The 21,252-nt window shown below is 41.9% G+C and overlaps 1 protein-coding gene across 1 annotated transcript in view; it reads right to left on the reverse strand.

The window, feature by feature from the left end:
• The window catches only part of LOC121879328 (sodium-coupled monocarboxylate transporter 1-like), an 89,787-nt gene extending 69,079 nt beyond the window's left edge, over nucleotides 1-20,708 (reverse strand). The window contains exons 1-4 of the mRNA XM_042385933.1: nucleotides 20,515-20,708; nucleotides 12,851-13,096; nucleotides 553-686; nucleotides 176-364 (exon numbers count right to left, since the gene is read on the reverse strand). Of these exons, the coding sequence (XP_042241867.1) occupies nucleotides 176-364; nucleotides 553-686; nucleotides 12,851-13,094 (567 nt within the window). The 5' untranslated portion in view covers nucleotides 13,095-13,096; nucleotides 20,515-20,708. The remainder of the gene's footprint in view (nucleotides 1-175; nucleotides 365-552; nucleotides 687-12,850; nucleotides 13,097-20,514) is intronic.
• Nucleotides 20,709-21,252: the final 544 nt, after the last annotated feature.

Here is a 21,252-nt window from a genome sequence, read left to right on the forward strand (position 1 = left end):
GTACAGTATATAGAGCTGTCTCGGGAATCATAAACCATAAAAGTGTGTATCGGCCTCTGCTTCCCTACTGCCTGCTTGTAGCAACTCATCACTCGGATATTATCCCAAATGAGCTTCTAAATCATCACATGGCTCTTGTTTGTATCTATGAATTTGTCTGAAATATTTTACTTACAATTGTGATGTAGAAGGTACTTATCGATCCTGTGAGGATTGTAGACACCCAGGTAGGGATGCCCGTGACTGTAGACAGAGCTAATGAAGGAGCATACAGGTTCATGCCCATGTAGCCGAATTTAGTGAGGAGGCAACATAAAGTTGTCAACAATCGCATCAGTCTTGATCCATACCTAAGCTGGATATACTGCAAGACAAAGCAACAATCAGATACTGTATTAGTAAAATGTATACAAAATGAAAAGGAATATTTGACATTTGATAATGAATACGATTCATCAGAGAATTAACCAACAAGGGGACTCTTATTAACAACATATTGTAAAATTTAACAGAAAACATCGGCAAAAACCTTACGTTGACCTACTAACTTGCCTCATTAATGGAGACGAGTTTGAGTTCGGAGAAAATCGGAATTACTACTGTACCGACAAAGAGACCACCTGGGATGTGGCTAAGCATGGTCATGCAGAATTGTGTGCCAAAGAAATACATCTCCGTTGGACAACCTGAAAAAAGCGCTGATTGTTAATAGGAGGCAAATTAATAGGCACAAAAATTTATTTAAACATTGAGTTACCTCCTTCCGTGCCAGCTAATAAAATATTGATCATGATCAGATTTGCCCTTCATTTCTTCCATCAACCCTCACAACATAAGTGGATCCTTTTAAAGTTCTAGACTATCAACCAAAGTCTACTTTAAGTGTTTCACAGAACATTTTTACATCGTTCTACCTATTGTATAATCGAATTTCTTCTTTTTTTTGTGCAAGTCTAATCTCAAATTATTATGATGGAATATTTACAGTGTTTCTCTAAAGAACTATATTAGAATATGATGACTGACTGGCGCCTCCAAAATTAACAATACATAATGGGAGTGGCACCATCCTATTAATGCTACACTTAAGAGTGGCACCTTCCTATTAATGCTACTCATTGGAGTAGCACCATCCTATTAATGCTACACTTAAGAGTGGCACCTTCCTATTAATGCTACTCATTGGAGTAGCACCATCCTATTAATGCTACACTTGGGAGTGGCACCTTCTAATTAATGCTACACTTGGGAGTGGCACCTTCTAATTAATGCTACACTTGGGAGTGGCACCATCCTATTAATGCTACACTTGGGAGTGGCACCATCCTATTAATGCTACACTTGGGAGTGGCACCATGCTATTAATGTAACACTTGGGAGTGGCACCTTCTAATTAATGCTACACTTGGGAGTGGCACCATCCTATTAATGCTACACTTGGGAGTGGCACCATGCTATTAATGCTACACTTGGGAGTGGCACCTTCTAATTAATGCTACACTTGGGAGTGGCACCATCCTATTAATGCTACACTTGGGAGTGGCACCATGCTATTAATGCTACACTTGGGAGTGGCACCATGCTATTAATGCAACACTTGGGAGTGGCCCCATCCTATTAATGCCACACTTGGGAGTGGCACCATCCTATTAATGCTACACTTGGGAATGGCACTTTCCTATTAATGCTACATTTGGGAGTGGCAATTTCCTATTAATGCTACATTTGGGAGTGGCAGTTTCCTATTAATGCTACACTTGGGAGTGGCACCTTCCTATTAATGCTACATTTAGGAGTGGCAATTTCCTATTAATGCTACATTTGGGAGTGGCGGTTTCCTATTAATGCTACACTTGGGAGCGGCACCTTCCAATTAATACTACACTTGGGAGTGACACCTTCCTATTAAAGCTACACTTAGCAGTGGCACCTTCCAATTAATGCTACACTAAGGAGTGGCAGGTTCCTATTAATGCTACAATTGGGAGTGGCACCGTCCAATTAATGCTACAATTGGGAGTGGCTCCATCCTATTTATGCTACACTTGGGTATGGCACCTTTCTATTAATGCTACACTTGGGAGTGGCAGTACCTATTAATGCTACACTTGGGTGTGGTAGCATCATATTAATGCTACACTTGGGAGTTCACCTTCCTCTCAATGCTACATTTGGGACTGGCACCTTCCTCTTAATGCTACACTTGGGTGTGGCAATTTTCTATTAACGATATACTTGGGAGTGGCAGCTTCCTAGTAATGCTACACTTGGGAGAGGCACCTTCCTATTAATGCTACACTTGGGAGTGGCACCATCCTATTAATGCTACACTTGCGAGTGGCACCTTCCTATTAATGCGACTCTTGGGAGTGGCACCTTCCTGTTAATGCTACACTTGGGACTGGCAGCTTCCTATCAATGCTACACTTGCGAGTGGCACCTTCCTATTAATGTGACTCTTGGGAGTGGCACCTTCCTGTTAATGCTACACTTGGGAGTGGCAGCTTCCTATTAATGCTACACTTGGGAGTGGCACCTTTCTATTAATGCTACACTTGGGAGTGGCACCTTCCTATTAATGCTACACTTGGGAGTGGCACCTTCCAATTAATGCTACACTTGGGAGTGGCAGTTTCCAATTAATGCTACACTTGGGAGTGGCAGTTTCATATTAATGCTACACTTGGGAGTGCAGTTTCCTATTAAACTTTCCTATTAATGCTACACTTGGGAGTGGCAGGAGTGGCACCATCCTATTAATGCTAAACTTGGGAGTGGCAGTTTCATATTAATGCTACACTTGGGAGTGGCAGTTTCCTATTAATGCTACACTTGGGAGTGGCACCATCCTATTAATGCTAAACTTGGGAGTGGCAGTATCCTATTAATGCTACTTCTGGGAGTGGCAGCCTTATTACACGCTACACTTGGGAGTGGCACCATCCTATTAATGTTACACTTGGGTATGGCACCATCCTATTAATGCTACACTTGGGGCGGGCACCATCCTATTAATGCTACACTTGGGAGTGGCACCATCCTATTAATGCTACACTTGGGAGTGGCAGCTTCCTATTAATGCGACACTTGGGAGTAACACCTTCCTGTTAGCTACACTTGTGAGTGACAGTTTCCTATTAATGTACACTTGGGAGTGGCAACTTCCTATTAATGCTACACTTGAGAGTGGCAGTTTCCTAATAATAGTACACTTGGGAGTGGCACCATCCTATTAATGCTTCACTTGGGAGTGGCAGCTTCCTATTAATGCTACAATTGGGCGTGGCACCTTCCTATTAATGCTACACTTGGGAGTGGCAGATTCTTTATTAAAGCTACACTTGGGAGTGGCTTCTTCCTATTAATGCTACTCTTTGCAGTGGCACCTTCTTATTAATGCTACATTTGGGAATGGTACTTTCCTAATATTACTACACTTGGGAGTGGCACCTTCCTATTAATACTACACTTGGGAGTGGCACCTTCCAATTAATGCCACACTTGGGAGTGGCACCTTCCTATGAATGCTACACTTGGGAGTGGCACCATGCTATTAATGCTACACTTGGGAGTGGCCCCATCCTATTAATGCTACACTTGGGAGTGGCACCATCCTATTAATGCTACACTTGGGAGTGGCACCTTCCTATTAATGAGACACTTATTAAAGCTACACTTAGGAGTGGCACCTTCCTATTAATGTTACACTTGGGAGTGGCACCTTCCTCTTAATGCTACATTTGGGACTGGCAGCTTCCTATTAATGCTACACTTGGGAGAGGCACCTTCCTATAAATGCTACACTTGGGAGTGGCACCTTCCTATTAATGCTACACTTGGGAGTGGTACCTTCCAATTAATGCTAGACTTGGGAGTGGCACCTTCCTATTAATGCTACACATTGGGATTGGCAGTTTCCTATTAATGCTACACTTTGGGAGTGGCATCGTCCTATTAATGCTATACTTGGAGTGGCACCATCCTATTAATGCTAAAATGGGAGTGGCAGTTTCCTATTAATGCTACACTTGGGAGTGGCACCTTCTTATTAATGCTACACTTGGGAGTCGCACCATCCTATTAATGATACATTTGTGAGTGGCAGTTTCCTATTAAGCGCTACACTTGAGGGTGGCACCATCGTATTAATGCTGCACTTAGGAGTGGCACCTTCCGATTAATGCTACACTTGGGAGTGGCACCTTCCTATTAATGCTACACTTGGGAGTGGCACCCTATTAATGCGACGCTTGGGAGGGCACCTTCCTATTAATGCTACACTTGGAGTGGCAGTTTCCTATGAATGTACACTTGGGAGTGGCAGTTTATTATTGCCATACTTGGGAGGGCAGTTTTATTAATGCTACACTTGTGAGTGGCAGCCTATTAATGTACACTTGGGATTGCAGTTTCATATTAATGCCATACTTGGGGAGTGGCAGTTTCAATTAATGCTACACTTGAGAGTGGCAGTTTCCATTAATGCTGCACTTGGGAGTGGCACCATCCTATTAATGTTTCACTTGGGAGTGGCAGTTTCCTATTAATGCTACTCTTGGGAGTGGCAGCTTCCTATTCATGCTACACATGGGAGTGGCACCATCCTATTAATGCTACACTTGGGTATGGCACCTTTCTATTAATGCTACACTTGGGAGTGGCAGCTTCATATTAATGCTACACTTGGGAGTGGCACCTTCCTCATAACGCTACACTTGGGAGTGGCACCTTCCTCTTAATGCTACACTTGGGAGTGGCACCTTCCGATTAACGCTACACTTGGGAGTGGCAACTTCCTATTAATGCTACACTTGGGAGTGGCACCTTCCTATTAATGCTACACTTGGGAGTGGCACCTTCCTATTAATGCTACACTTGGGAGTGGCACCTTCCGATTGCTACACTTGGGAGTGGCACCTTCCTATTAATGCTACACTTGGGATTGGTACCTTCCAATTAATGCTAAACTTGGGAGTGGTAGTTTCACATGCTACACTTGGGAGTGGCACCGTCCTATTAATGCTACATTTGGGAGTGGCACCATCCTATTAATGCTAAAATTTGAGTGGCAGTTTCCTATTATTGCTACACTTCGGAGTGGCAGTTTCCTATTAATGCTACACTTGGGAGTGGCAGTCCTATTTGTGGTACAATTGGGAGTGGCACCTTCCTATGATGCTACACTTGGGAGTGGCACCTTCTTATTAATGCAACGCTTGGGAGTGGCACCATCCTATTAATGATACATTTGGAGTGGCAGTTTCCTATTAATGAGCACTTGGGAGTGGCACCTTCCTATTAATGCTACACTTGGGAGTGGCAGTTTCCTATTAATGTACACTTGGGAGTGGCAGTTTCAACACATGGGGAGTGGCAGTTTGCTATTAATGCTACACTTGTGAGTGGCACCTTCCTATTAATGCTACACTTGTGAGTGGCACCTTCCTATTAATGCTACACTTGTGAGTGGCAGTTTCCTATTAATGTACACTTGGGAGTGGCAGTTTCTTATTAATGCCATACTTGGGGAGTGGCAGTTTTCCATTAATGCTACACTTGTGAGTGGCAGTTTCCTATTAATGTACACTTGGGAGTGGCAGTTTCTTATTAATGCCATACTTGGGGAGTGGCAGTTTCCTATTAATGCTAAACTTGAGAGTGGCAGTTTCCTATTAATGCTACACTTGGGAGTGGCAGCTTCCTATTAATGCTACACTTGGGAGTGGCACCTTCCTATTAATGCTACACTTGGGAGTGGCAGCTTCCTATTAATGCGACACTTGGGAGTAACACCTTCCTGTTAGCTACACTTGTGAGTGACAGTTTCCTATTAATGTACACTTGGGAGCGGCAACTTCCTATTAATGCTACACTTGAGAGTGGCAGTTTCCTAATAATAGTACACTTGGGAGTGGCACCATCCTATTAATGCTTCACTTGGGAGTGGCAGCTTCCTATTAATGCTACAATTGGGCGTGGCAGCTTCCTATTAATGCTACAATTGGGCGTGGCACCTTCCTATTAATGCTACACTTGGGAGTGGCAGATTCTTTATTAAAGCTACACTTGGGAGTGGCTTCTACCTATTAATGCTATTCTTTGCAGTGGCACCTTCTTATTAATGCTACATTTGGGAATGGTACTTTCCTAATATTACTACACTTGGGAGTGGCACCTTCCTATTAATACTACACTTGGGAGTGGCACCTTCCAATTAATGCCACACTTGGGAGTGGCACCTTCCTATGAATGCTACACTTGGGAGTGGCACCTTCCCATTAATGCTACTATAGGGAGTGGCTACACTTGGGTGTGGCAGTTTCCTATTAATGCTACACTTGGAAGTGGCACCTTCCTATTATTGTTACACTTGGGAGTGGCACCTTCCTCTTAATGCTTCACTTGGGAGTGGCACCTTCCTATTACTGCTGCAATAGGGAGTGGCACCTTCCTATTAATGCTACACTTGGGTGTGGCAGCTTCCTATTAATGCTACACTTGGGAGTGGCAACTTCCTATTACTGCTACTCTTGGGAGTGGCAGCTTCCTATTAACGCTACACTTGGGAGTGGCACCTTCCTGTTAATGTTACACTTGGGAGTGGCACTCTTCCTATTAATGCTACACTTGGGAGTGGCACCTTCCAATATAATGCTACTCTTGGGAGTGGCACCTTCCTATTAATGATACACTTGGGAGTGGCACCTTCCTATTAATGCTACACTTGGGAGTGGCAGCTTCCTATTAATGTTTCACTTGGGAGTGGCACCTTCCTATTAATGCTACACTTGGGAATGGTACCTTCCTATTAATGCTACACTTGGGAGTGGCAGCTTCCTATTAATGATTCACTTGGGAGTGGCACCTTCCTATTAATGCTACACTTGGGAATGGTACCTTCCTATTAATGCTACACTTGGGAGTGGCAGCTTCCTATTAATGTTTCACTTGGGAGTGGCACCTTCCTATTAATGCTACACTTGGGAATGGTACCTTCCTATTAATGCTACACTTGGGAGTGGCAGCTTCCTATTAATGATTCACTTGGGAGTGGCACCTTCCTATTAATGCTACACTTGGGAATGGTACCTTCCTATTAATGCTATGACTTGGGAGGGTAGCCCTATTAATGTTTCACTTGGGAGTGGCACCTTCCTATTAATGTTACACTTGGGAATGGTACCTCCTATTAATGTATACACTTGGGAGTGGCAGCTCCTATTAATGATCCACTTGGGAGTGGCACCTTCCTATTAATGCTAAGACTTGGGGAATGGTACCTTCCTATTAATGTTTCATAGAATTAGCTGCCTTCTATTAATGCTACACTTGGGAATGGTGCCTTCTATTAATGCTACACTTGGGAGTGGCAGCTTCCTATTAATGATTCACTTGAATTGGCACCTTCTATTAATGCTACACTTGGGGAGTGGCACCTTCTATTAATGCTACACTTGGGGAGTGGCACCTTCTATTTTATTGCTACACTTGGGAGTGGCGGCTTCTATTAATAATGCTACAATAAGGGAGTGGCAGCTTCGTAATCTTCTACAATGAGGAGTGGCACCTTCTATTAATGCTACCACACTTGGGTGGCGGCTTCTGTAATGCTACTCTTGGGAGTCGTACCTTTCTATTAATGCTACTTGGGAGTGGCACCTTCACAATAATACTACACTTGGGAGTGGCACCTTCCTATTAATGCTACACTTGGGAGTGGCACCTTCCTAATGCTACACTTGAGTGGCACCTTCCTATTTTATTGCTACACTTGGGAGTGGCAGCCTGTGGCTAATAGGGAGTGGCAGCTTCCTATTAATGCTACAATAAGGTGGCACCTTCCTATTAATGCTACACTTGGTAGTGGTTCCTTCCTATTAATACCTCTGAGTCGTACCTTTCTATTAATGCTACTTGGGGTAGCACCTTCTAATAATGCTACATGGGGTATGGCAGCTTTATTAATGCTACAATAGGGAGTGGCACCTTCCTATTAATGCTACACTTGGGAGTGGCACTTTCCTATTTTATTGCTACACTTGGGAGTGACTCCTTCCTATTAATGATACACTTGGGAGTGGCTCCTTCCTATATAATGCTTCTCTTGGGAGTGGTACCTTCCTATTAATGCTACAATAGGGAGTGGCACCTTCTTATTAATGCTACACTTGGAAATGGCACTTTCCTAATATTACTACACTTGGGAGTGGCACCTTCCTATTAATGCTACACTTGGGAGTGGCACCTATCTATTAATAGTACACACTTGGGAGTGGCAGCTTCCTATTAATGCTACTATAGGGAGTGGCTACACTTGGGAGTGCACTTTCCCTTTAATGCTACACTTGGGAGTGGCTCCTTCCTATAATATACACTTGCTAATGCTCACTTGGGAGTGGTACCTTCCTATTAATGCTACAATAGGGAGTGGCACCATCCTATTAATGCTACACTTGGGAGTGGCACATTCCTTTTAATGCTACAGTTGGGAGTGGCATCTTCCTATTAATGCTACACTTGTGAGTGGCAGCTTCCTATTTATGCTACACTTGGGAGTGGCAGCTTCCTATTGATGATACACTTGGGAGTGGTAGCTTCCTATTAATATTACACTTGGGAATGGTACCTTCCTATTAATGCTACACTTGGGAGTGGCACCTTCCTATTAATGCTACACTTGGGAGTGGCACCTTCCTATTAATGCTACACTTGGGAGTGGCACCTTCCTATTTTATTGCTACACTTGGGAGTGGCAGCTTCCTATTAATGCTACAATAGCGAGTGGCATCTTCCTATTAATGCTACACTTGGGAGTGGCACTTTCATATTTTATTGCTACACTTGGGAGTGACTCCTTACTATTAATGCTACACTTGGGAGTGGTACCTTCCTATTAATGCTGCACTTGGGAGTGGCACCTTCCTGTTAATGCTACTGTTGGGAGTGGCACCTTCCTATTAATGTTACACTTGGGAGTGGCACCTTCCTGTTAATACCACAGTTGGGAGTGGCACCTTCCTATTATTGCTACACTTGGGAGTGGCACCTTCCTATTAATGATACACTTGGGAGTGGGAGCTTCCTATTAAAGCTACACTTGGGAGTGGCTTCTTCCTATTAATGCTACTCTTTGCAGAGGAACCTTCTTATTAATGCTACACTTGGGAATGGCACTTTCCAAATATTGCTACACTTGGGAGTGGCACTTTCCTATTAATGCTACACTTGGTTGTGGCAGTTTTCTATTAATGCTACACTTGGGAGTGCCAGTTTCCTATTAATGCTACACTTGGAAGTGGCAGTTTCCTATTAATGCTACATTTGGGATTGGCATTTTCCTATTAATGCTACACTTGGGAGTGTCATTTTCCTATTAATGCTACAATTGGGAGTGGCACCTTCCTGTTAATGCTACAATTGGGAGTGGCTCCTTCCTATTAATGCTACAATTGGGAGTGGCACCTTCCTGTTAATGCTACACTTGGGAGTGGCACCTTCCTATAAATACTACACTTGGGAGTGGCACCATCCATTTAATGCTACACTTTGGAGTGGCACCTTCCTATTAATGCTACACTTGGGAGTGGCACCATCCTATTAATGCTACACTTAAGAGTGGCACCTTCCTGTTAATGCTACAGTTGGGAGTGGCACCTTCCTATTAATGCTACCTTGGGAGTGGCAGCTTCCTATTTATGCTACACTTGGGAGTGGCAGCATCCATTAATGATACACTTGGGAGTGGCACCTTCCTATTGATGCTACACTTGGGAATGGTACCTTCCTATTGATGCTACTTGGGAGTGGCAGCTTCCTATTACTGCTTCTTGGGAGTGGCACCTTCCTATTTGCTACACTTGGGAGTACACTTGGGAGTGGCACCTTCCTATTTTATTGCTACACTTGGGAGTGGTTCCTTCCTCTTAATGACACTTGGGAGTGGCACCTTCCTTTATTAAGTGCTACAATAGGGAGTGGCATCTTCCTATTAATGCTACACTTGGGAGTGGCACTTTCATATTTTATTGCTACACTTGGGAGTGACTCCTTCCTATTAATGATACACTTGGGAGTGGCTCCTTCCTATTTAATGCTTCTCTTGGGAGTGGTACCTTCCTATCAATGCTGCACTTGGGAGTGGCACCTTCCTGTTAATGCTACAGTTGGGAGTGGCATCCTTCCTATTAATGCTACAGTTGGGAGTGGCACCTTCCTATTATTGCTACACTTGGTAGTGGCACCTTCCTATTAATGCTACACTTTGGAGTGGCAGCTTCCTATTAAAGCTACACTTGGGAGTGGTTTCTTCCTATTAATGCTACTCTTTGCAGTGGCACCTTCTTATTAATGCTACACTTGGGAATGGCACTTTCCTAATATTAATACAATTGGGAGTGGCACTTTCCTATTAATGCTGCACTCGGGAGTTGCAGCTTCCTATTAATGGTACTCTTGGGAGTGGCACCTTTCTATTAATTCTACACTCGGGAGTAGCACCTTCCTATTAATGCTACTCTTGGGAGTGGCAGCTTCCTATTAACGCTACACATGGGAGTGGCACTTTCCTATTAATGCTACACTTAGGTGTGGCAGTTTCCTATTAATGCTACACTTGGAAGTGGCATTTTCCTATTAATGTTACAATTGGGAGTGGCACCTTCCTGTTAATGCTACAATTGGGAGTGGCACCTTCCTATTAACGCTACACATGGGAGTGGCACTTTCCTATTAATGCTACACTTGGGATTGGCATTTTCCTATTAATGCTACACTTGGGAGTGGCATTTTCCTATTAATGCTACAATTGGGAGTGGCACCTTCCTGTTAATGCTACAATTGGGAGTGGCACCTTCCTATTAATGCTACACTTAGGAGTGGCACCTTCCTATTAATGCTACACTTGGGAGTGGCTTCACAGCGGACAAGTCGCTGGCATTTTCTGCCCAGTGTTCTCGCATATCCTAGACTAAATCGTGTATATGTGTTTACACTAAATGTCCTTGAATGTGTGTGTGTGTGTGTGTGTGTGTGTGTGTGTGTGGTCCTCCTCTTGGTCATGCTAATAGTCTTACGACCAATATTCTCTTGATAAGGTATATGTATTATGAAATCATTACGCAGAAGGGTATAGTCCAATGTCATGGGTTGCGTTGGGCCTCCCACACAACCCATCCCAAATGTTTGTTTAGGCAGAGTTAAGGTACCCGGCCAGCCGATAAGGGTGGTCAGTGAGACAGTGTTGTACTGATCATCTTTTCACGCCTCAAAAACCTCATTTTAGTCAGTGGGCTTTAGATCGTGGGTGAGAGTAGACCTCCTTCTCCGCAGACTTACAATAGAACAGGGGCCAGACAGTCCTACCAGTGCTACGAGTCTGTGTGTGTGCAAATCCCCGAGATTGTTGTTAAGTCCAGCGAAAAGTTAACGTGCCCTGTAAAGGAAGTGATCACTGGTGAGGGCCTGTTTGCTACAAGAGCACTCCAGGCCAGCCAAATAGATCTAACGATTAATTCTCCAGGTTGACAAACTCTCCCTTATAACTTACGGTGCTATGGAATTGTGCCAAATAAGCGTAAGTGCAATCATCTGCCCGTATCTGTGATCCCTCTATTATTATTATTACCAAAGGTAATGACTGATTGGTTATGACAAAGTATAACCAATAACTTAGATGGATGTTGGAAATTAATGGAATTCATTAAATCATCATTTATAAAGTACACAACGCATTGAATGCCGGAAGCAGAGTGAAATTCTACGTAGTGATACACCATAATCTCCTGGGTGAGTAATCATTGTGAAGGTATCTGAGTTCTACGGTAAGAAAACCACTTTCTTGCATTTAAAACGTAACATCGAATATTACCATCTAATGCACAGGAAGTATATGGTTAAATTACGTCAGTCTATCATCATACAGACTGACTGAATTATGGTGGATTGTTTGGTTATTAATGACTGTAAATCTTTGACTATGTTAACGGCATAAAAAAGGTTTCAAATTTGAAATTATTATTGGAACTCTTAGTGTATAGATACATTAATTACGCCAAAAGACTGTCAAGTCATCTATGATAAAATTAAAAAAACAAAAACAATCTCGGCTTCAAGTACAAAGTTTGACTTAGTCCACATGAATCAGGGAAAAGCGGGGACAAAATTGCCTCAAGATTAAAAAAACAAACAAAAGAAAAACAAGAAATTGCATCAGTAGTCAAGCAGATTAACAAATTGGACTGAAATTAGGGATAAGTCAAGGAATTTTCTGGAGGTCCCCGTCATTTGTTAAAATAAATGCAAAACCTTATGGAAGATAACTGTCATGTAATTATCACTTTCTAGTGCATAGAATGACAATGAAGAAAAACATTCTATACTTTATACACATTTTTCCTCTCACGCTGCTCAGTAACTGAGAGCAACTTAGCTTTGAATTTGTGTTTAAAAAGAATTTTGATTCTTCATAAGTAGTGATAACGCGTTATTTTTCAATGAATACCTGTAACGGTAGCGGTAGTAGTAGCGGCGATATTTTCAAGAGGCACTGTCGTGCGCACGACACTGTCATGTAACCAAATACCCAACTTCCAGGCAGCAGTCTTTACTCTCCTACTAGCCCTGTTTTTTGTTTCTTGTCACCAAGACAAATCAGCCAAGGAAAATTTCTTTAGAAGATCTTAGATCATATTTTATGATTGGAAACATATGTCATGTGTGTGGAGTTATTTCATTAACACATAAAAATACATGTTATTTTTCATCGCCAAACAGTGTGCATAGTTACAACTTTTTGTTGAATTAAATTTTTATGGACCTTTGAGTATTATTTTCACAGATAATTCATACTAACCTAACATTGATATTGCAGACATGCGGCCGCCGATGAGAGAGAACAACACAGCCACCGGTGACATGGTCCTGCCTCCTAACAGGAATTCCTGCGTGGACTTTTTGTCACGGTTCCTGATGGTGCTGATCACCCCGATGCTGAAAGACGCCACCAACAAGAGGCTGAAGAGCGTGTAGTCCACTACTGTGAACGTTACCTCTGACTCTTCCCCAGCCGTCGTCACTGGTTCTTCCGTCGCCTCCATCCCTGAGATAACCATTAGTTCAGTGACATAGTTACTGTATATAATACTGTGCCAAGAATACAGAAAATGTGAGGTGTATATGAAGATGTTTTACATAAAGAAGTATTATAGGGTGAATGACAATAGTGATAGACAATTCAAGTTTTACATGATTTTAAATTATATTATTATTAGATAACATGAAGTTGGTAATTAAAATATTCTCTACATCCGAATTAGTAAAATGGACAAAAGATTTATTGTTCAAAAATAAAGTTAAAGTTACATTTGATCCAAAGACGAGAATCCCTGTAATAACAATTTTAAATGTCTTTATAAAACTGATTACAATACAAGCAGTGTTCTTAACTAATTGGAGGCCACAGTGGTGACCCGCCTGATCCTAATGCCAGATTGCACTTCCGGGAATTTCTTATGAAATCACTTGTGTAGTGAGGTGAAAGAGTTATAAATTATTTACTCCTGTAATTACAAGAAGAAAATATATATTTTTTAGTTGGTGCATTATTATTATTACTTATTATTATCCTATTGAACTTCTGAGTGTTTTACATTTGTAATTTGTATTATTAGAAGTGTTCAATGTATGTCGTATAGATAACGTTTTTGTTTTGGAGGTACAAAGCAGTACTGTTTTAGAGTAACCTTAAGTACAAAGGGTTTTGTGTGAAGGATGTAATGGTTACTCTCTAGTCCTCCGTGAAGATACGAGATATATTCCTAAATTTTTAGGGCTAGAGAACTTTTGTTGTGTAATACATATTTACGGTTCTGTTTGTCGGTAGGTGCTCTACTCATTGCTGGGTGACTTAACAGGTAAAACATTAAGGAAGAAATAAAGGAAATGTGACTTGACCGACCTTTCTATTGCCATTGTATTTAGCTACTGTGACCAGGTTAACTTCTCCGGGCTACACTTGCAGACTATCAGTTAATGTGGACATAATTTATCATTGATAGAAAGATTAATCACTAAGACTTATGCAATTTCTGGAAAAAAATCCTATAAGTGAAAATTTTAAATTTTCCCAAAGTAGACACGATATTAAGCAGTTCTTGCAAGTTTAAGTTAACAAAATATATGAAAATTTTATGTTGCCTATGAAGTGAAAACGACAACTTCATATGAAATTGGGCACAATGTTATCACTGGACTTAACACCTTTGAGGATGAAGTTGGTCAAACTCTGATTATGAACACTAAAAGTTACCTTCCCTTTTTTAAGGTGCGTATTTTGTGTAAATATAAATGTTTTCCAGGAAGCAAGAAGCTGGAATTCCTCATATAGATGAATTATGATGAAATACCCGACTCCAAATTTTATTGAAGATCACTACATCCTGTAAACAACTGGTGGTTACCTTAGTCTTTTTGATAAGTGAATACGTCCCAACACTGGATGCAGAACATATCAAGGAGGCCTTTTATGCCGACCTTGAAAGAGTGCTAATATCTATCCCCAGAGAAAATAAGGTTGTACTCATTGGTGACTTCTATGCCAGAGTTGGGAAAGATGCTGACATTTGGCAGGGAATCATAGGGAGAAATGGACTAGGCAAGTGTAATCCCAACGGCAAATGTGCTCCACACAACCTCACTATCACCAATATCTTGTTTAGGCAGGCCGACAAGTTTAAGGGTTCCTGGCAATACCCACAGTCTAAACACTGGCAACTCATTGACTACATTATTGTAAGAGGAAGAGATCGCCGAGATGTCCTCATTACCTGACCCATGTGTGGCTCAGACTAGTGCGATATTGGTCATCGTCTCGTTAGAGCCACGCTCTCACTTCACGTCGCCCCAATACGGCGAAGGCAACAAGCCTCTAGAAAAGATTTTAACACAAAGCATCTGGAGGATCCAGAAGTAGCACATGATTTCAGAAAAAACCTCTAACCTGGGCTGAAAAATAACTCGAAAAAAAATCCCAGTGCCGAAAGCCTGCAGAGAGACCCTCGGCCAGATCGATAGAATACACCAGAAATGGTTTGATGAAAATAACCTGGAAATCAATATACTTGTCGATGATAAACATGCTGCGTTAACTGACTGGCTGAACAACCCTCAGTCTCGGAACAAAACTATACCTTCTGCAAGAAGAAAGTGGATGCCCAGCGTGAACTTCGCAAATTAAAGAATGACTGGCTTAAAAATAAAGCTTGTGAAATGCAAAAACATGCAGAGCAACACAAGATGCACGATTTTACATTTCCACTAAAACATTTTATGGTCACTCGCTCATGGCGCAGCCCCTCTCTTCTCATCCGGCGGTAACTCCCTAATTAAAGACAAAGGAGGCATCCTTTACTGCTGGAAAGAGCACTACCATTTGATGATCATCCGAAACATCAATGTGGATGTCCTGACTATCCAGAAGGTCCCTCAGCTATCCTTCATCCCTGGATGAGGTAGCTACTGCCATCAAACAGATAAAAATAACAAAGCCTCAGGGCCTGATGGGATCCCAGCCGAGGTGTATAAAACTGCAGGACCTCTGCTTACCAGCCGTCTCCACTCTTTCCTGGAGAATATATGGGAAAAGGAGTAAATTCCCCAAGCTATTAAAGGCACCTCCGTCGTCAATATTTATAAGAACAAGAGAGACAGGTCAGACTATGGCAACTACCACAGAATCTCGCTGCTCTACGTAGCTGGCAAGATTATCGCCCGAGTCTTCCTAAACAGACTTCTTCCTGAGGAGGAAAAATTCTTCCCAGAATCTCAATGTGGCTTTAGACCATCACGTGGTACCACTGACATAATCTTTGTTGCCCGCCAGATACAGGAAAAGTGCAGACAACAGCATCGTGACATGTACATGGCCTTCATCGACCTAAACAAGGCCTTTGACTCGGTCAACAGGGAAGCCTCTGGCGGACCCTCAACCATATTGTCTGCCAACCAAAATTCATCCCTATTGTAAGGCAACTCCACGATGGCATGAACGGCAGTGTCCTGCACAACGGCACCCAGACTGAGTTTTTCCCCATCCAAATGAGGGTAAAACAAATATGTTTACTAGCACCAACTCTCTTTTCCATTTTCTTGCCTGCCTTCCTTATTCATTCCAGTGGTAATTTAGCCAGGGGGTTGGACATCGGGTACCAAATGAAGTGTCTTTTCAACATAAGACGACTCCAGGCAGGAACAGAGGTATGCAGATTCGTATACAAACTTCGGCCTTGAGGTGAATGTACGTAAGATTCAGATTCTCTTTCAGTCTGCCCCTGGTTCAGCCACACCTCCACCATCCATCCATCTTAATGGTACTACCCTCTCTAATGTTACCAACTTTCATTATCTCGGTTCCCACCTGTCCATCACCGTGGACATCGAATGAAGAGATTTAAAAATCGGATCAGATGTGCACCTCAAGCCTTTGGCAGACTCTGTACCCTATTTTTCAGCTGTAGGGAGCTAAAATTATCTACAGAGTTGCAAGTATATCGAGCATTGGTCCTCCCCACCCTGCTGTATGGTAGCTAGACAAGGGTCACATTTATGAGACACCTCAAGGCACTTGAAAACTTTCACCCATGTACTGTAGTCTACTTTCCATGAACAACTACACTGGACTGGCCATAATACTCACATGGACGACATTACACTGCCAAAGCAGCTACTTTACAGTTACCTTACGAATAGTAAAAGTATCGGTGGAGGGCAACTGAAAAGGTATAATGATAACCTTAAGACTAATCTGGAAAAAGTGCCAAATCGACCCCCTCACCCGGGAGACGATTACTCCACACCGTAACTCTTAGAGGAGCACTCTACAAGAAGGTGTCAATACTTTCGAGTTTGCCAGATTGCATTCCGAGGCAGAAAAAGCGCCAACGCCGGAAAGACGCTGCCGCAGCCCCTCTCGCACTAGATGGAGCCATCCACATGTGCAATATCTGTTGATGACCTGCCGGTCCCGCATCGGTCTCTCTAGTCACCTCAGAGCTCACCAACAAAGGTGACATCTTTAATAAGTCACATCATTTTATCATAGCTGGATGATCGTCATACTAGATTCCGAGTGACAATAAAGTAGTAGTAGTAGTAGTAGTAGTGTGTGAATGCACACTCTCATCACTCAGCTGGAAGCGCACGGGCCATCATTTGGTCGTCAGTCTCTTTTCATACAAGTAAACACACCAAAGATAAGAAGACAGATAAATACTAATGCTCAATACTGACCCCAACACAAGAGAGGAAGTAATCTGACTATGTTTGGTGGGATATTAGAGTGTCTTAAAGTAAGAATATTGCCATATCAGACCTTTTCCTACTGACATTAAATTTAAAGGTTGTACCAGGTACGTCCTTCGGATGTGATTCTTAGATTAATCTTTTTGTAGGACAGGTGGGAAACACAAACAAAGAAGACCACATGGAGTCCATTAGACCCTAAATTTAATTTATATAATAATAAAGTATTCATTGTTGTTTAAGGCCATGAGAAGTTTCCAAATGTTCGTATATCTGTTTATATAATGAAAATTTGATGTGAGAATCTTGTGGCAGCTGTGGTTGTAGTTGAGTTGCTAATTCATTAATATAATTTTCTTCATAATTTAAGCAAATATACGAAAATTTGGAAACTTCCCATGACCTTAAATAATAATGAATAGTTTATTATTATAAAAATTCTACCTTTGGTTTGTTTAACAATTATCCTGACAGATCCACCAATCACAATCACCTTGACATACAGCCTTACTTTACCAAGTGTTGCCAGGTAAAATTGCGAGCACGAGACCCAGGGTGGGGTCAGTGCATCTTTGGCTGACTGTACACCGTGAATTCAATCTTCGAAAAGAGTCTCCAATGTAAACAACAATATTAGAAATTACACTGAACCAATACAATTCACAAATACATAAGATAAACTTATTTCAAAAGACACTCATCTTTTACAACTTTCATAAAAAAAAACGCTCTTACAAGGTTGACTGCTATACGGCACACATCTAAGTATATTAACGGCATGTAAATACGTAACCATATGAAACAATATGGGCCTGTAGCATGGAAAAATTGCGGTACAGGGGGTCAGGGGGGAGGAAGAGACGCCAGGATCAGTGCCAGTGTGTCAGCAATGGCTTTCCCATCAAAATGTGATGGCAAGACGTAACAGGAACACATCCCCAATGTATTGTTACAACCCTCCTCCTTTCACCGCTTACCCAGCTTCCACCACTAGTTACCAGCGGCTAGGGTCGTATGTACAGAGCAGTAGATATCATCTCACAATAGTTGTCGAATTACCACTGGCTGTCCCGCCAGTCTCCGGTAATTCCCCGACGATCGGTATCAGTGTACAGACAAACAACAGGCGGGTAGATTTCCACCAGGTCACAGAAACACACTTGTGCACTGTAGTCTTCTTTAATAAACAGTAATTCTTCACAGCACTACTTGTTATCGCCACGTGTCGGCCACATGTTGAGTGAAGAAACTGTTTACAACTCATAATCTATATATATAAAACAAAGAAGTATGTGTGTGTGTGTGTCTGCACGAGAATCTCGGAACCTACTTTACCGATCTGTAGTGATGATGGGTGGTGTTATATGTAGTGATGATGGATGATGTTATATGTAGTGATGATGGGTGGTGTCATATGTAGTGATGATGGATGATGTTATATGTAGTGATGATGGGTGGTGTTGTATATAGTGATGATGGATAATGTCATATGTAGTGATGATGGATAATGTCATATCTAGTGATGATGGATGTTGTTGTATGTAGTGATGATGGATGGTGTTAAATGTAGTGATGATGATGGATGGTGTTATATGTAGTGATGATGGATAATGTCATATGTAGTGATGATGGATGTTGTTATATGTAGTGATGATGGGTGGTGTTATATGTAGTGATGATTAGACAATAAAATAATAACAGTTTAATGCTAAAAAAATATACTTTGCTGTACTGTTGTAGTGGAACATACATACACCGTTAATGAACTATTGATGGAAGAAGAAGTTTTGGGGACTGAACAGTGAGACAATGTGGAGCCTCCCGGAGGATGGCGTCCTACCGTGGCCTAGCGAATGAGCCGCCCGGACCAAACTTGGCATGGATAGCAAGTGTCATGTGGGGATCTCAAAAAAAAACCAACCAACCCGATCCGACGCACCGGAGGGCGGCGATTCCGCTAGTAGCTTACTAAGCGAGATGGAGCTGGTAGCAGCTGTGTGACTGCCTGAGGACCAGAGTCTCGCCTTCTACCGTAGAGATAGCATCTTGAATTTTCGTTCAGCCAACATCTACCAGGAGGATATTATATTTGTTCTCATTGGTCAAACCCTAGACCCCAAAACGTGAGTGTGAACTATTAAACCCTCTAAGAACTCTAAATAACTTTAATAAGTGTATTTATGTACTGTATATTGATCATATTATACAAACTGTGTCCTGATGTATCAACAGTTGTAACATGTGAGTAATATTTAAGGGGTTAATAGGTTATGTACTGTATATTGATCGTACTATTCAAACTGTGTGTCCTGATATACCAGCAGTTATTATATGTGAATTGTGTTTTAACAGGTTTTGACCGAATTATACTCATCGCGTCAACGACAAGGGTCTTATTGTCCTGCACAAACCAAAATCGCTCCTATGAGCGGTTACACTGCGAACAGGGTAATGTCTTCACAGCTTAACTCCGCACTCCAAATATATAGTCATCACACTACCAGTGTACAATTCCTTAGTCTTCTCACGTTATATTAATAACAATAATTGCACAATAATTGTCTTCAGTTGTTCTGCTAGGCTTAGTCTTTACACTATGAGCAGGGGCGACCGACTAACTGTCCCTAGGACATACATAACATAAAGGCTAGTGACAGGGGAAGGAGGTTAAGGGGAAGGCTAAAGGGAAGGAGAGGAAAGGTGCAGTGGCTAGGCAACCCGCCCCAGCATATATACGGTTCGTCAGACGCCTAGAACATTCTAACAAAGTCCAGACGCGGGAGGTCGGCTCGAGACCTTCCTGGAGAATTCTAGAATGATCTCGGCTTACAGTAAGAGGCAAATTAAAAAAAAATGATGCAATACATTCTAGAATATTCTTACATAATGAATTAATACATCACGATATAAACGAAAATTTGACTAAATTTGTCAAAAAAGCTGCTGCATGAGACAGAAAACAATTAAAACAGCTAGGTTACAAGATTACTGTATAATACGAAATTATGCCTCAGCATAACAGTGTATTGAGGACCCCCTGCATACAGTACTAATTGGTTGTTAAAGCCAAATAATATGATATTGGAGTTTGGACAGCATTACAGAATATAAGCTTCATGCTGGTGATGATAGCTGGCTTGGAAAAGAAAATCAATGCACAAAATGCATATGGAATAAGAATCACATTTATAAATAAAAAAAACACACCTTGACACTTACCAGATATTCTATCAACACGTAGGTAATAGAATATTTAGAGCAGTACTGGAGGCCAGAAATGTCAGTTCGGTTTTCACGGCAGTCGGGATGATATATAATGTGGCATAGCAATATTAAGCCATTGGAAGTGCTGAGCTGATGATCAAGTTGGTTGAACTACCAGACACACTGAGTAGAGATGGTAACTGGGCTAGTCTTACTAGTGGACTGATTACAAGAAGACTTGAAGGAGGTACGAAGCATGGAGCCCCTGTGATGGCGCATTAATGTGACCACGTACTTATCCATCTCTTGATTCTTATCCCGTCACTTCAGTGCAAGCTTCAGTCATCACTTTTATGCCTCTCTCGACCGCCTGAGTGCTGTTTGGCCACTTGGGCACCACTAATGGTGTCTCAAGAATGTCATTAACCTGTAGATTTGACAGAGAAGCAATGTAAGGAGGCTCAGTCTTGAGTTCATTCCTCCAGTTAATCATGGAATGATAGTTTTTTGCTTGCCACTTTAGTTTCGGAGTCACCACCTTTCTCATGTTGACTACAGGAGGCACATCCTCATTCCCATCTCCATCTTTACCCTCCTCATCAGTATAGTTTAACAAATTCTCGTCAACAGCAGCATCAGAATCTTCCTCCTCCTCTTCAGATCTGCCAGTGCATTCTTCCTTTTGCTGATTCTCCTCTCTAATTTTTCTTATCATTGAGACAGCTTTTTCTCTAACAGTCATGTCCTCATCTG

Source organism: Homarus americanus, unplaced genomic scaffold (assembly GCF_018991925.1).
Source record: "Homarus americanus isolate GMGI-L3 unplaced genomic scaffold, GMGI_Hamer_2.0 scaffold16894, whole genome shotgun sequence".
Classification (NCBI taxonomy): Eukaryota; Metazoa; Arthropoda; class Malacostraca; order Decapoda; family Nephropidae; genus Homarus; species Homarus americanus.